This window comes from Leuresthes tenuis, unplaced genomic scaffold (assembly GCF_036924035.1).
Source record: "Leuresthes tenuis unplaced genomic scaffold, fLeuTen1.0.hap1 SCAF_22, whole genome shotgun sequence".
In the NCBI taxonomy this organism is placed as follows: Eukaryota; Metazoa; Chordata; class Actinopteri; order Atheriniformes; family Atherinopsidae; genus Leuresthes; species Leuresthes tenuis.
The window spans coordinates 7532685-7546329 of NW_027325376.1; the positions used below are offsets into that span (position 1 = coordinate 7532685).

At 41.2% G+C, this 13645-nt stretch overlaps 2 protein-coding genes across 2 annotated transcripts; one reads left to right on the forward strand and one right to left on the reverse strand.

The window, feature by feature from the left end:
• The first annotated feature begins 2401 nt into the window (after positions 1-2401).
• Positions 2402-6407, forward strand: LOC140282133 (N-acyl-aromatic-L-amino acid amidohydrolase (carboxylate-forming) B-like). The gene is made up of 6 exons (XM_072376712.1): positions 2402-2661; positions 2733-2928; positions 3528-3621; positions 3716-3823; positions 3962-4074; positions 6077-6407. Exons 1-6 carry the CDS (start codon positions 2402-2404, stop codon positions 6323-6325), a joined length of 1020 nt encoding a protein of 339 aa, XP_072232813.1. The 3' UTR covers positions 6326-6407.
• Positions 6408-7366: 959 nt separating this feature from the next.
• Positions 7367-13410, reverse strand: LOC140282131 (claudin domain-containing protein 1-like). Its single transcript, XM_072376711.1, has 4 exons — positions 12638-13410; positions 11209-11316; positions 10865-11002; positions 7367-9290 (listed from the first exon to the last, which is right to left on the reverse strand). Exons 1-4 carry the CDS (start codon positions 12927-12929, stop codon positions 9070-9072), a joined length of 759 nt encoding a protein of 252 aa, XP_072232812.1. The 5' UTR covers positions 12930-13410; the 3' UTR covers positions 7367-9069.
• Positions 13411-13645: the final 235 nt, after the last annotated feature.

Here is a 13645-nt window from a genome sequence, read left to right on the forward strand (position 1 = left end):
TTATCCTCTAAACACCACCGATAGTAAAGTCTGAAATAAGGACAAAGTAGTGATTATTTCATAGTGATTATTATTTTAGTAACAAATTATGTAACTTATGCAATTTAATTATGAGTTCTTATTTTAGAAAAAATGTATGTGGAAGATTAACGTTATTTAAATCCTGCCTGAGAGATCTGGCAACACAGATATCTCTTAGCTGAGGAAAACATGAATACACATTTAAAATAAACTGTAGATGCATGTGAATTTACTCACTGACCCAGACGTAATACGTCAGACGGTCACTAGAGGTCGTCTCCTACATCCTTTGCTCAAATGGCCGCATTCAAAAGGCATCAACTACTCATGTAAAATGCAAGATCATTACATTTTTCATTCAGTGTTCTCAGGCTCTCAGGCTCCACTCTCTTGTTTAAGTATCGTCCCTTATTCCAAAATATGGATGACCAAATTCCAAAATCGAGGCCTCAGTTTGTGGCTTATTCAAAAGTATCTGAACAGGCCATCAGTGAAGCAAATAGTTCTGTGCGAGGTGTTAACAATTGCACCATCACTGGGTCAAATCTTACATCTGTGTTACATTTTTGTTTATAGCAAACACCAGATCACTGAATGATATTCTTAAAAACCTCTTTTGAACTTTACAACTTTAATAAAAGTTGGTTGCATGCAAAAATGCTCAAACAAAGTGGTGGACATGGTGCCCTTTCATTTACTGAAACTCTGCGGTGGCTTTTAAAAGTGGACACACTTAACTAAATTACAGTGAAATCTAAATCATTCAGTGGGCATGAGGTGAAAATGCATCCATAAATCTTCCCTTCATGAAAGTGCATAAGCTGCTTTTAACAGTAAAACATATTGGAAAGTATTGGAAAAGGCATCAGTATGAGCGATAATAACCCTGTATTTAATCCAGCCTCCTCCCACCTTCAAAAACACGCATTGGTGTGAGTTTACACGGCTGTTTGTATCTGTGTTGGCCTTCTGGTGATCTGTCCAGGGTGCACTCGGCCTCATGCCTGATAGGCTCCAGCCCCCTGTGACCCTGAATTAGACTAAGCAGGTATGGAAAATGTATGGATGGATAAAAAAACAGATTTTACAGTATTGCACACCAGTATTGGCCTGTAGCCCATTCATAGATTCTAATGAGGTGAATTCACTATGATAAAAGGTATGGAGTCCAACCCTAAGGCCACAGGAGTTTTTTTCATGAAAGAAACTATCAAATCTCCAATTTTGGGAAGCACAGTTGAGGTCTTTAGGGGATTTATTAACAGCTGGGGTGGATGTTAAAAAGCCAAATCAAGACATCCTCCTTAATAAAAAAACATTTGAATGTGTATGGGTAAGTGCAACTAAATTGCACTTTGAATAAAATACTCTTGATGTGAATTGTTAAATGTAAAAACTGTTTGACAGTGGAAGCAAATGTAGCTGGCATTTCATAAAAAGTTAAATTTTTCATGCAGCTGTCAACCTCTGTGTTCAGTGAGCTTGAATAAGTGTTGTCTTTTAATCCTCACGTGCTGCTCTTGTTATTCTCCCTGCAGGAGAGCTGTTTCTTCCACTGTACACATCACAGGCGCCCCCCCCTTGCTGTGTCATGCCAGCAGATTTACTTTCAGCCAGTTTTCTGAAAGGCAGACTGGAACCTACCATCCTATACATGGTGCAGAGAGAAATGGGGAGTTGGGGGAAGTTGGGGGAGGGGCTTAGGGTTCGGCTAACCTCACAGCTGTTGTGACCAAAGGAAGGGACCGATGCACCACATCACACTCGGGACACACCCTTCCTACGGTACGGTGTAGTGCAGTGCCGTGTGAGAGTTGGTTGAGAGACGGTGAGAGTGCATAACAGGCAGCCACAGTCTGTACAGAGGGAGGGATGGGAATGCTGAATCAGTGAAACTGCATGAAAGCCTGGGAGAGGGTGGAAGAGGGTGAACGGCACGGGGAGGGAAGAGAAAGGTAACAGCCAGGGCAGACTGGGAAAGATGCACGGCATGATTCCTTGTCATTCATTTCATCGATTATCTGTGGAGCTGCAATTTCACTCTGATTTACTTCAAGATTTCCCAAAGAGACTTTGAATTGACTTTAATCTCAGTGCTGATTTTGAGTACAGTACTTTTTATGGTTTGAAGTCGGAACTGCCCCATTTACTGTTTCCAGCAAGCCAGTGAGGTGAGGTAAGATTTCACAAATCTATATCTGTGCTTGTGTTGCAGTGTTATGGCACAGCTGATACATCCCACAGAGTGAAACAAATGAGGGAAATAAATGTAGCTCATTTTATAAAAAGACATCTAAACTGTAGGGACCAAACTGTTATTTTGTTTCATCTCCCTGTTTTTATACTTCTATTTGCTGTAACTGGGCTTGCCCTCAGTCAGATGGAGGTAGAAGAGCTGGTGCATTTGCCGAGGTTGTCCCGGGTCGCTGTGTGTGGTGGTACCCATGGCAATGAGCTCTCTGGAGTGTACTTGGTGAGAGAGCTTCTGAAAGTGAAGAGGAAATGGACAGAGAAGAGACGAGAAGAGGATGAAGAGCCCATGTCTGTGCGGATGGTGCTGTCCAACCCGAGAGCAATACAGCAGTGCCGCAGATACATAAACACGGATTTGAACCGCTGTTTCACCCACGCATCTCTCAAGTAAGGCAGTAAGAGGAGGTGATGTTGCTCATGGTAACAAGTCTGATCGTAATAACTTGTCTGTCTCCCAGTGGCCCGATATCAGACATGGCTCCCTACGAGATCATCCGGTCCCGAGAACTGAACACCCTGCTGGGCCCCAAAGGAAGCCAGGAGGCAGTGGATCTCGTTTGTGATCTCCACAACACCACCGCCAACATGGGCCTGTGCTTCATTGCGTACTCTGACAGCGACTGGATATGTCTTCACATATTCCATCACCTGCAGGTAGAAAAAAACGTGCTTCTTTCACATCCATACAGCTGAATATAAATATGAAGCAACGTTTGCGTCAGGCTGCTAAATAGTTCCTTCAAAGGTCGAAAGATTTACCATTTTTCAAGCTAAACCCTAATAGTGTACACCTAGAGCCAAAGCGTAAGTACCTTTTTGGATATCTATATTAGGATATCTATATTCACGGCATTTACTGGACTAGCATCGTATACTTTATCAAACAATGGTAAAATAATCTGCCTCTTTCATTGCATTCAATACACAAAAAAGTAAAAAAACAGCCTTTTTTTAAACACCACTGCTTTGTGTGGTAATAAGTTATCTGACCAAGTCACTATCACCATTAAAATCATGTAATTGTATGGAGGAACATTTATGGTTGTCATTCCTGTGGTTGTTTAGTGGGTTATTTTTTGCCACTTTACATGTACTTTCTGTGGAAGCAGAGCACTTCTTTACATATACTCTGTACTAAAACAGAGACTGTCATCAATCTAACACCCACAGCACTAATGGACTCAGTGAGTGAGCGTGTGTGTGTTGGTGGGGGAGGAAGCAAATAATTAAAAGTGATTATCATACTTTTTCAGAGGCAGATGCCGGACACACCAATGAGATTCATCAATTTTGATGTCACCAATAAAGAATCATATTCCCTTGATTCAGTAGGAAAACACGGCTTTGGTGTGTTTTGCTTTTGTTTTTTCCTTTTTTTAAAAAACATAATAAAGGCATGTAAATGCAGAAAAAAGTTTGATGTTTTTCCCACTCCCTGCAGCCATGGAGATCGGCCCCCAGCCCCACGGCGTGGTGAGGTCAAACATCTACACAGCAATGAGAGTGGGAGTGCAGCACATGCTGGATTGGGTGCGCTTTTTTAACTCAGGTACATCTGGTGCCAGGTTAGCAGCTGAGTATTTTTGCTGTGCAACTCGGAAAGATCACAAGTCTTGACAGCTTTGTGCGTTTTTGAAGATCGAGTTGGCCTTAACAGTTTAATGCTTGCTCTGTCTTTACCCATCAGGGACTGTATTTAAAGGAGGATTTGTGGACGTGTTCACCATGGTTAAAAACATCGACTACCCGAGAGACAGCGAGACTCATAACATCACAGCAGCCATTCATCCTCAACTCCAGGTATGGCCTGACAAGTATTTATGGCTTTAGGATTTAAAGACTTAATTACAACTTAACCTATCTATGTAGTTTACAATTAAATTTATTTAAGATAACATAAACATCTAACAAAATAAACAGAAACTATAAACTATCACAGGGCATATTGTATTGACACAACTGAATACAGACAAATCCCTTTAGTCCAGATATAACAACTAGCCTTTGTTAAAAGGTTCTCCTATGAATCCTGGTAATAATTCAGTGTCTCGCCCACAAATCATTTGAGTTTGTGAGTCAGTTTGTGAAGCACTTTCATCATGAATCATGTTGTCTACAACACAGGGTTGGACATTTTCATGTGAATGGCTTCATACTATAGAGCAATGAAGCCAAATGACATCTGTTACATGATTTTAATTACAGGAATCTTTTGTTCAAGCTGGTAGTTTACACAGATAGTTGAAAGAGTGGACTCCACCTTAGGGTGGAGATTCTTTAACCTGAATCTCCACAAGGTAGAAGAACCTATCATAATGTATGACGCCACAAGAGTGGTGAACGTGGCCTTTTACCAACCTTTTTGAGACATTTTTGCTGCCCTCAAATTCAAAATGATCCGATAGTTATCTTGAAATATCCCTCTTTCAACATTTGATGTATTATTGATATTATTCAGATAATACCTGCAATCTGTTGGGTTTCCAATGATTTTGTTATTGACGTTTAACAAAAACAACATATTAAAGGTCAAAACTGAGAAAATATCACTTTGAAATTTCTTTTTGAGTTTAATGAATTGATTTGAAAACGCTAAGACAGCAAAAACAAATCACCTGCTGAAACATCCCACAACTACTTGTGCGTCAGTAGTCATGATTGGGTTATAAAAGGAGCATCCCGGAGAGTATGAGTCCTTTAGAAGTAGAGATTTGGGGGAGTTCTCCCCTCTGTGAATTGATATGTGGCCAGTTAATTCAAAGTCTACATGGAAACGCTGCTGTCCTCTCAGGACTTGAGTCGAAGATGGACGGCAGTGAAGTGGTAAACTGTCCTAAGGTCCGATGACTCAAGATATGAGGAAGTAGAACAGCTGAAATACGCCATGAAACAAGATTGAAAAATATTTAATGTTAAAAACAGCGCCTACTGATCAGTGAAAAGAGGAGTTTTATCCTGCCCCTGAGAATATTTATGGATGATTCCTTTCAAAAGAATGAAGAGAAGATATCATTAGGCTTCAACTGGGACACTTTAATACAAGAACACACCTCGAGTTGAGATAGCAGATGCTTAATGACTTATATATAGTGAAGTGAGTCGTCAATCTAAATTTTGAGCATCTTGACACTAGCTTTGCTACAGAAAGAGCTGCCCTTATTTGTTCTAGTGTGCTGCCAAATATGGACATTCTTCCTCTTCCTCTTCCTGCTGTCTCTGCTGCTGAACCTTGGAGCTAAACAAAATGACATCCTAACAATCAGTTGCACTTACAGAGTGTTGTTAAAAGAAGACAAACTTAGAGATGGGTATGTTTCCTAAACTGTTTGGAAACATGCTTCTGGCAGATATGTTTCACCTCAATAAAACTGTTTCGACATTTGAAATCTTGTCTTTGTACCATTTCCAGTTAAATGTAGAGGTTGAAGTTATCTGCAAATCGTTGCATTCTGTTTTTTATTTTCATTAGTGACCAAATGCAGCAACTGAGTCACTCACTAAAGGGAAAAAATTTGCATGGAAGTCGAGGGACATTTTTGGAGAGTCATCAAGAGTGTGTTGATGGATTTCACTTTAAGGTATTAAGTCTGGTGTTGTCCTCTTACATTAGCTGAATACTGAAAAATAATGAGAACTGGCACACAAACATTTAGGAATAGTTATGCTGTAATCTTTGCCCATTACGTGACTCGTGTTTAGCTGTTCCCCAGTGCTGTTAAACCCAACCTATAAAAAGCAGGGATGTCCCTACAGTGTAAAAATCTTATTACCAATCAACCTAATCGTCTGCTTCTCCTCCCAGGACCGAGACTTTTGCCTGCTCCATCCTGAGGAACCCCTGTTTCAGACATTCTCAGGGGAAACCCTGAGGTACAAAGGCAATGAACCTCTTTACCCTTTCTTCATCAATGAATGCGCTTACTATGAGAAGGGGATCGCGCTCTCTCTGGCCAGGAAGAGGCGCGTGACGATTCCTGCCATCCGGGTGCAGACAGCAGAGGAGGAGAGACGAGCCAGTGAGCGGGGTTTTGCATCAGAGGAAGAGGAGTAAAAAGACGCTGCCAACATGATGAGACTGATATGAAATAAACTTTCGAGAAAGCTTTTATTGAAATGACGGCACATGTACAGTGATTAACCATTTCAGCATCACTTCCACCGGAGAGTCACAAACGTCAAATGTTACAACGCATCCGGGGAGAGAAGAGTTTCTTGTGTTTGAGGGCTGAATGCATGAAATGCAGTCCGGTTCTTCATGGGACCTGTCACACTTACAAACAGGGCATCGCTCACAGGGATCCATGGATTACATGAAACTTGCTAATCTATTTACACGCAGCATGGCTTCACGGGTTAAAATGGTGTGGGTTTTAATTACTAAGATATTTACATTTTAAAAAATAGAAATTCACTACAGACCACAAGAGCAATATTCAGGATATGTTCATTAAGTGCAAAGGAATACAGTAGCTTATCATAACATGGCCTTTGTAGTACATTCAAAATGCCAAGAAGGGAAGTTTCCCTTAAAGCCTGTTGAAATTAACGGTTTATTTTTCTTTTTTACTTTTTCTGATGACAATAACAGAACGTAACATATAAATAAAAATAAAATGACATGAAGAACAGATGAGAAACCAAATTTACAAAAAAAAGAAGAGATGAATGAGTCTATGAGGTAAAAAAAAAATGTTGGTATTTTAGCACAACTGTCGAGTAAATGATCAAAAATTCCTTTTTCTACAAAAACCTGTGAAAATATTACAAATATGCATGAAAATAACAAAACACCAGATAAACAACGTAGAAACACAGCCTCACATTGAGAACTGCAAAGAATATATACATTTTCCTTTAAAAAAACATGGCAGAAATGAAAATCTTGTGTCGTAACAGAAACATAAATACAGGAATATTCTCACTGGTGTCCCGTTTTCTGAGTGAGCACAAAAGCAGCGAACTGCTGTCAGAGAAAGAAAACGCCAAGGGATTTTTCTTTTGCTGCAAACACACTCTGGGTGTGTCTGGTACACCTACGTCTTCCTGACAGATGGTGTTAGAAGTCCAACAAAGGGGGAAAATGCTCATCTGTAATGTTGCGACATGATTGGAGGCGCAGCACGAAGAAAACGTCCAGCGGTAGAAGTCAACTGGTGATATAACCGGATATCAGTCGGTCCGTTTTAAAACATGAATTTTTGATAATGCTTAACTCACGTTGTGTAGTTATTTGTCATTTCTTTGGATTGATAACAACACATTGCCCACACCTACTGCTCTATTACTGTACAAATGACAAAAAGGAGGCAGTGACTTTCCTGTAATCATACGAAAGGACATGAAAGACTGGGAAGGTTAACTGAGCCTGTGTCCCCAAAACTGGGGTATAGAGCTGAAAAGTCTCCTGTAAGATTGCAGTTCCTAATTTGACTGAACTTCTGTGTAGTATGAAACTGGGACACTTTCTGCTTGGTGTTACGTTAACAGGAACCTATCATACGGGCACAGAATTTAGAACACGTTCAGAAATAAATGCAAATAATCCAATCCAAAAGCTACCCAAAGCTATTGAAAGACAACAACAAAAAAGGCTTGCATGACGGTGATATAAAAACAGCACAGTTATTGGCACCTTTCATACATATTTAGTCGCAGAGCCTTTGGCCGCATTAACAGCCTGTAAACTTTTCTTGCAGCTACCTAAAAGCTTTCTGCTTGCAGTTGTCACTCATCAGCGGCTGTACCCTTTTTCTCCTTTTTACAACAGCAGATTTGAGCTCTCTCTAAAGTTCTGCAGTGAGATTTGTGCCAGGACTCATTGCAGGGCTCTTTGAAAACAGTCCATATTCTTGCTGTTGAAAGTGTGCCCTGATGAAAAGAGAAAAGACCTTCACTTCAACTCTTGTTTCTGACACTGAGCACGTTTACACGACACTAGAAAATAAAATTTGTTTTAGTCTAACCTAAACACGTTGGTTAATGTGCAAAAAAGTACTAAACTGGGTTTCTCAAAACCGGACAAACACACCCAGATAATGCAGTAGGGGGTTGAATCTCTCATTCAGCTGTCAACTGGACTGAAATGGGCTTACGTATTTGCATCTTTTTGGAAAAACAGTAAAGTTCAAGCGTATATTATTGCAGCCAATTTCCCTGTAAAGCTTCTTGATAAGAGTACATTTTTCGAACAGGGACTTCGAACTCTTTCTCACATTATCTTGTAGCTTTTTGGACAGATTTGTCTTCACCATTGTAGATAAAAGAAAAAAAATTGAGGTAATCGGCCCATTTTTATTACTACAACTTTCGTGTATTGGTTATTTAGGTCACGTGAACACGGATTATTATGTCTAACTGAGTCTTTTTGCCTTTTTCTAGTAGAATAACTATTAAAACTGAAACTAACTGTGTCAGGTGCAGATTTTATTCCACTATAGCAAAGCCTCTTTGTTGCTGCTGAGTTTTCTTCTTAAATGATGTGATGATGTAGAGTTGGTTTATTTGCATTCATTCCTGAAAAACATCTACTTATTTCAGGGTGTCAGTAATTCTGAGCTGAACTGCACAGCTCTTTCTGTCTGGCTTTTCAAATCATACCAACCAGAGAGAGATCAGTAAAAAGAGCAAATATACTAATGCAGCATTTTTTTGTCGAGTATGTGCACTTTAATCTATTGGGGGAAAAATGCAGATTAACCTACATCTTGCTCCTTTGACATCATTATAAAATGCATCTTGGCGTCAGGGTGGGGGATGAATATAAACGGGCTTTGACATCCAGAGATGAATCTCTGACTATGCCACCCTGTAGGCGGTCATGCGGTAGTAGTTCTGACTGTGGCTGCGTGCCGCCCACACCAGCAGCGCAGCCGCCATCATGTGGAGAGGTGAGGAAATAAGAGCCAGGTAGAGGGACCAGCCCAGGGAGCCATCGACCTTATCCGGAAGCATCGACACCCTATGGAGCAGGTCCATCCCCGCCAGGTAGCAGCACACTGTGGCTAAGGTGCAGAGACCTGCAGGGCACATAAAGAGGAGTGTGCAGAGTTTTGCTCAGCATTTCCTTACTAACCAGATGGTAGTCTCTGTGATTGAGAATTTCCATTGGTGCATATTTTCTTAACATAACAAGCACAAATGTAATCTCTTTTTAAAATGTGTTTATCTTTTCTTTGTCACAGAAACACTGCTTCCATCACAGCTCGTTGGGCACAGCACAAGTGTTACAAATAACAGTAACAATGGCTCTTCTTTTCCTTTACAAGCAAGTCAGGACTGAGAACTAACAAAGGTTAAACCAAGACCCGGAAACTGAAGCAGCCGAATTAAATTCAGATGTTAACTTCATCATAGGCTCCTGATGTGGCACTTAATTTGGGACTGGATAGTGTAGTGGTATGATGGTAATCCCCTGCATTAAACGTACTACCTCCAGTAGGGGTCCTTAGGCAAGACCCCCTTACCCTATCTGCCTCGCTTTGGATAAAAGCATCTGCCAAATGCATAAACACAAACATAAAGTCTGTATTTGTCAGACAGAATTAGTACAATTACTCCCAAGCATCATGTAGACCTTGTTTTCATGGATGACAACAACAATGAAACAGGTTGAGCGATACCTTTATAAATACTCTTTGTGTATTCTACATTCATTTACTGGATTTCTTTTTTGTTTTTTAAACTTTGAGTCTCGTGAATTTAATCTTGCGGCTCAGAACCATCTTAGATTCAGTTCAAACTTTAAACTCTAAATGATCAGATGTGGATCAGTGCAATCAGATTTCTCAAGCTTTTTAAAGAGGACCTATTGTGCTCATTTCCAATTATTTTGGGACTCCACCTGAGAGGCTTTGCCCGACTCACATTTCAAAGCAGCCTTCTTTCCTTACACTGACTGCGCCTCAGTTTATCTGCCGTCAGAAACTAGATGTTTTAGCTGTTGTCTCTTTAATGCGTCCAACTCTTTGCAGACACTCATCAGAACTGCTCAGGAACATAATTATTTGTTCTTCATTAGAAATCACAGCTTCTCAAATCCATCTGTGCATGTTTCAGCCCAAATCCAGTAAATGCTAATGTACAACATGAAACGTTACACCAGTATTTGCTTTGTGTGTGTCCTTTCAGAGGATTTGGCTTTTCATTGTCAAACTGTACTTTTTTTCCTGTATATATCTCCCATATATAGGTGCGTGTGTGGGAAACACTACAACCCTGACAGAAGCGGAATATGTCATATCTGGCAGGAAATACAAAAGCTAAAAATGTTGTTCTGCTGTTGGTGAACAACCGGAAATGATCTCTCTGCACCATTGGTTAATTGCATGTTGGAAAACCAAATGCTCCACAAAATGACTATTTTGAGACAAAGCTTTTATAGATTTTCCAAGAGAGCTGTAATTTGACTTTCTGGACATGCTGTGTTTCATCCAATAACCCCTTAAAAAAATCTGTGACTAGCTCTCGTGATTTCAAGGCAAGAGAAGGGAAAAAAAAGATAAAGATAAAAATCTAACCTTAGATTTAGATCTCACAGTTATCTACACTCTATCATTATAATGGTTGAGTTGTGCAGTGGAACAGTTCTTACCAGCTAGCAGGTGAAGCACTCCAATTCCCAGGGTTGGGGCAAGGCTTTGGCAGAGACAGGCACAGAACCCCGTCAGACCTGCCAGCACCACCAGACCAAGAGAGACCAGCGGTAGCAGGAACTGGCACCTCCATAGATCTTCACAGATAGACACAGGGAGATGTGACTTCTTAGTAAATGAGGCCATAACAGAAATCAGTGCCATAACTGGCACCTATGTATTACTAAACATCACACGTAATTTATCAACATCTCAGAGAAGAGGCGGACTCTGGTGTCAGCTGTCTGGCAGCTTGATGCGCTCTCTACAAGCTGAAAAGGACTAACTTTGAGGTTGAACTTACAGGTACGCAGCATGTCCTCTCCACTGTTGTGGTTCCCTGGTTCTTTGTATTTAGGGGTGAACTGCTCAAGCAGAGTGAAGCTTCGACACTCCAGCACCAACTTGACATCTGAAAGAGTCGGTAGAGTCAGTTACTTAGCACTTTATACCCCACCCAGTACTAGCCACAACTAATCTCATACCCAGAAATGTTTAATGTATTTAGAAAATCTAAACAAATATAGAATCCTCACTGGGCCCACTCAGAAGTCCTGTTTCCGATGGCAGATGAAGTGTTGGAGGCCTAAGTCTGACTTCTTGAAGAAGAATCTGCTGGATTTGATGACGCAGAGCTGTAATCCACTAACAGCAGCCTGCATACACCACTCTCTGTTCTGGGTGCAGCAGTACTGTGTGTGTTTGTGTGTGTGTGTGATTTAACAGTGGTCTGTTAAATCTATGCATACTGGTGGGGGTGAAACTCGCAAAATACTGATTAAAGGGTACTTGGCTGCTACGGTCTGCTGCTGCATTGATATACGGTCCATCTATACACTGTAGATGTTGCAAATATGATTATTCTGACCCAGTTTAGGACAAAGCGATGACACAACCCATTCATGCTTGGACAGTCTGGTCTTTGTAGATTTTCCTTTAATGACCAATCCTGACACTCTCATTTGTCACCACTTAATCTGATTATCCTGGAATCTGCTAGAACAGATGTTTCTTGCACAATCTACAAACTTTTCTGCCTTTCTTAGCTTCTCCCAACTATTTTTCAATGTGTTACTGGCTTAAAATTCAAATTTGTTACCATCTTGTAAATCTAATGACGATAGTGAGGACCGCAAAACATTTATCTTGTACCTGTGTCTGTTAAATGAAGAGCTACATGAATGAATCCATTTCATATTGACTATTCGGTTGTCTTCTTGAAATGAGGGTTGTAGATGGTTGCATTCTTATTTTAAACATCTTATTGTTCTTAATTGTGTGCACTTATTGGCTTGTTTGGGAAAATATTTGCTCATAATTTCTCTTTAGTTTAGCTTTTTATGAAAGTAAACTATACACCTATTGGGAGTCTGAACTAACTTGAGCTTCATGTGTTGACAAGAGCAGTAGATTAGAGTATTGTTGCCAGACCTTCGGATAATTCAAGTAGTTGTTGGGACAGTGTGTTACTAGTGGAATAATACTGAGTGAGTTTAACTTGATCAGTTAAACATTTTACTTGTTTCATTTGGTCATGGCATTGCGAAGCGTTTTGGCAGCAGCCTGCATGAAAGATGTGATCTTTAGCTGATATCCGCAAGTCAACTGTGATAACAATCGAAACAAATGGATTTCCAGTCTAACCTGGCAATGAGCCATATCGGATGAAAGGCTGGTTTGACACTGAGACTCGCATGACTGCATATAAGGTGAAGCCGGTTACATAAACATACCTGGCTCCTTGTACCAGTGAGCGGTGGCGGGGACCAGCACACACCGCCACCAGAGGCCCACAGTCCCGTTGAGGCGGAACAGGGTGTCGCTGTAGGTTTTCTCATCAAACTCTCCGTCCATGAACTCCTCGTACAGGGAGCGCAGCTCGGACACGTTGGCTTCTCCGCGCACGGTGGGGCTGCTGTACTGGTACCAGTGCTGCGTCCCGATGGCCACCGACAGGTAAACGGTGGCCAGTAAGCTCAGCACGCAGGCAATAACCAGAGCTGTGGCGTAGCGGTTGTCGACCATTGTTCACCAAGACAGACTCGCGTCAAAAGGGATTAAGTTGATGCCAGCGGTAGAGTCGTCGCGCATCAATTCAGTCAATATTGGCTTCCCGTCACCCCTTTTTATTGTAGTGCCTCTGACATAGCTGGTTGTGGAAAAGGTACTGAGCAACAGCAGGCGTTTATTTTAACGACTGAAACTCGTCTTCGGTGCTGCACAAACAGTCAGCGTCAGCAGCAATGCAGCCCGGCTTGGATGCGCCATCTGTTCCCTTGTCCCACTTCCACAGATGGTGGGTGGCCAGACGCTGCGACAGATATCTCAAAGCTGTAACAATAGATCCCCACCAACCCTCTGCCAAAATAAGTTAAACAGGCCTAAAGAAAAAGATACGCTATGTCCCAAGCTGCAGCAGCCTGTAAAAGCAAATTGCATGGGTCTATTTCGGACGGCAGGCCAATGCCGGGTGCGCTCAGGATGTTCGGAGTTGTAAACACTAATCCATCAGCTTTCCTTTTCCGGTTCCGCTGAACAGCAGACACATAATCGTTTCTGAGCTGGTACAGAGCAGTGGAAAGCAACACAATACAGCTTATGGAACAAGATGATTAACAGAGCAGGAATATTAGTCTAAAATCTTGAAAGTGTTCACTGAAACCGTTTCAATGATGCATGCGAGTTTCAACTTTGTTTCCAGTTGAACGATTATGTCTTTAGGTCTCAAAGACTGATCGAAA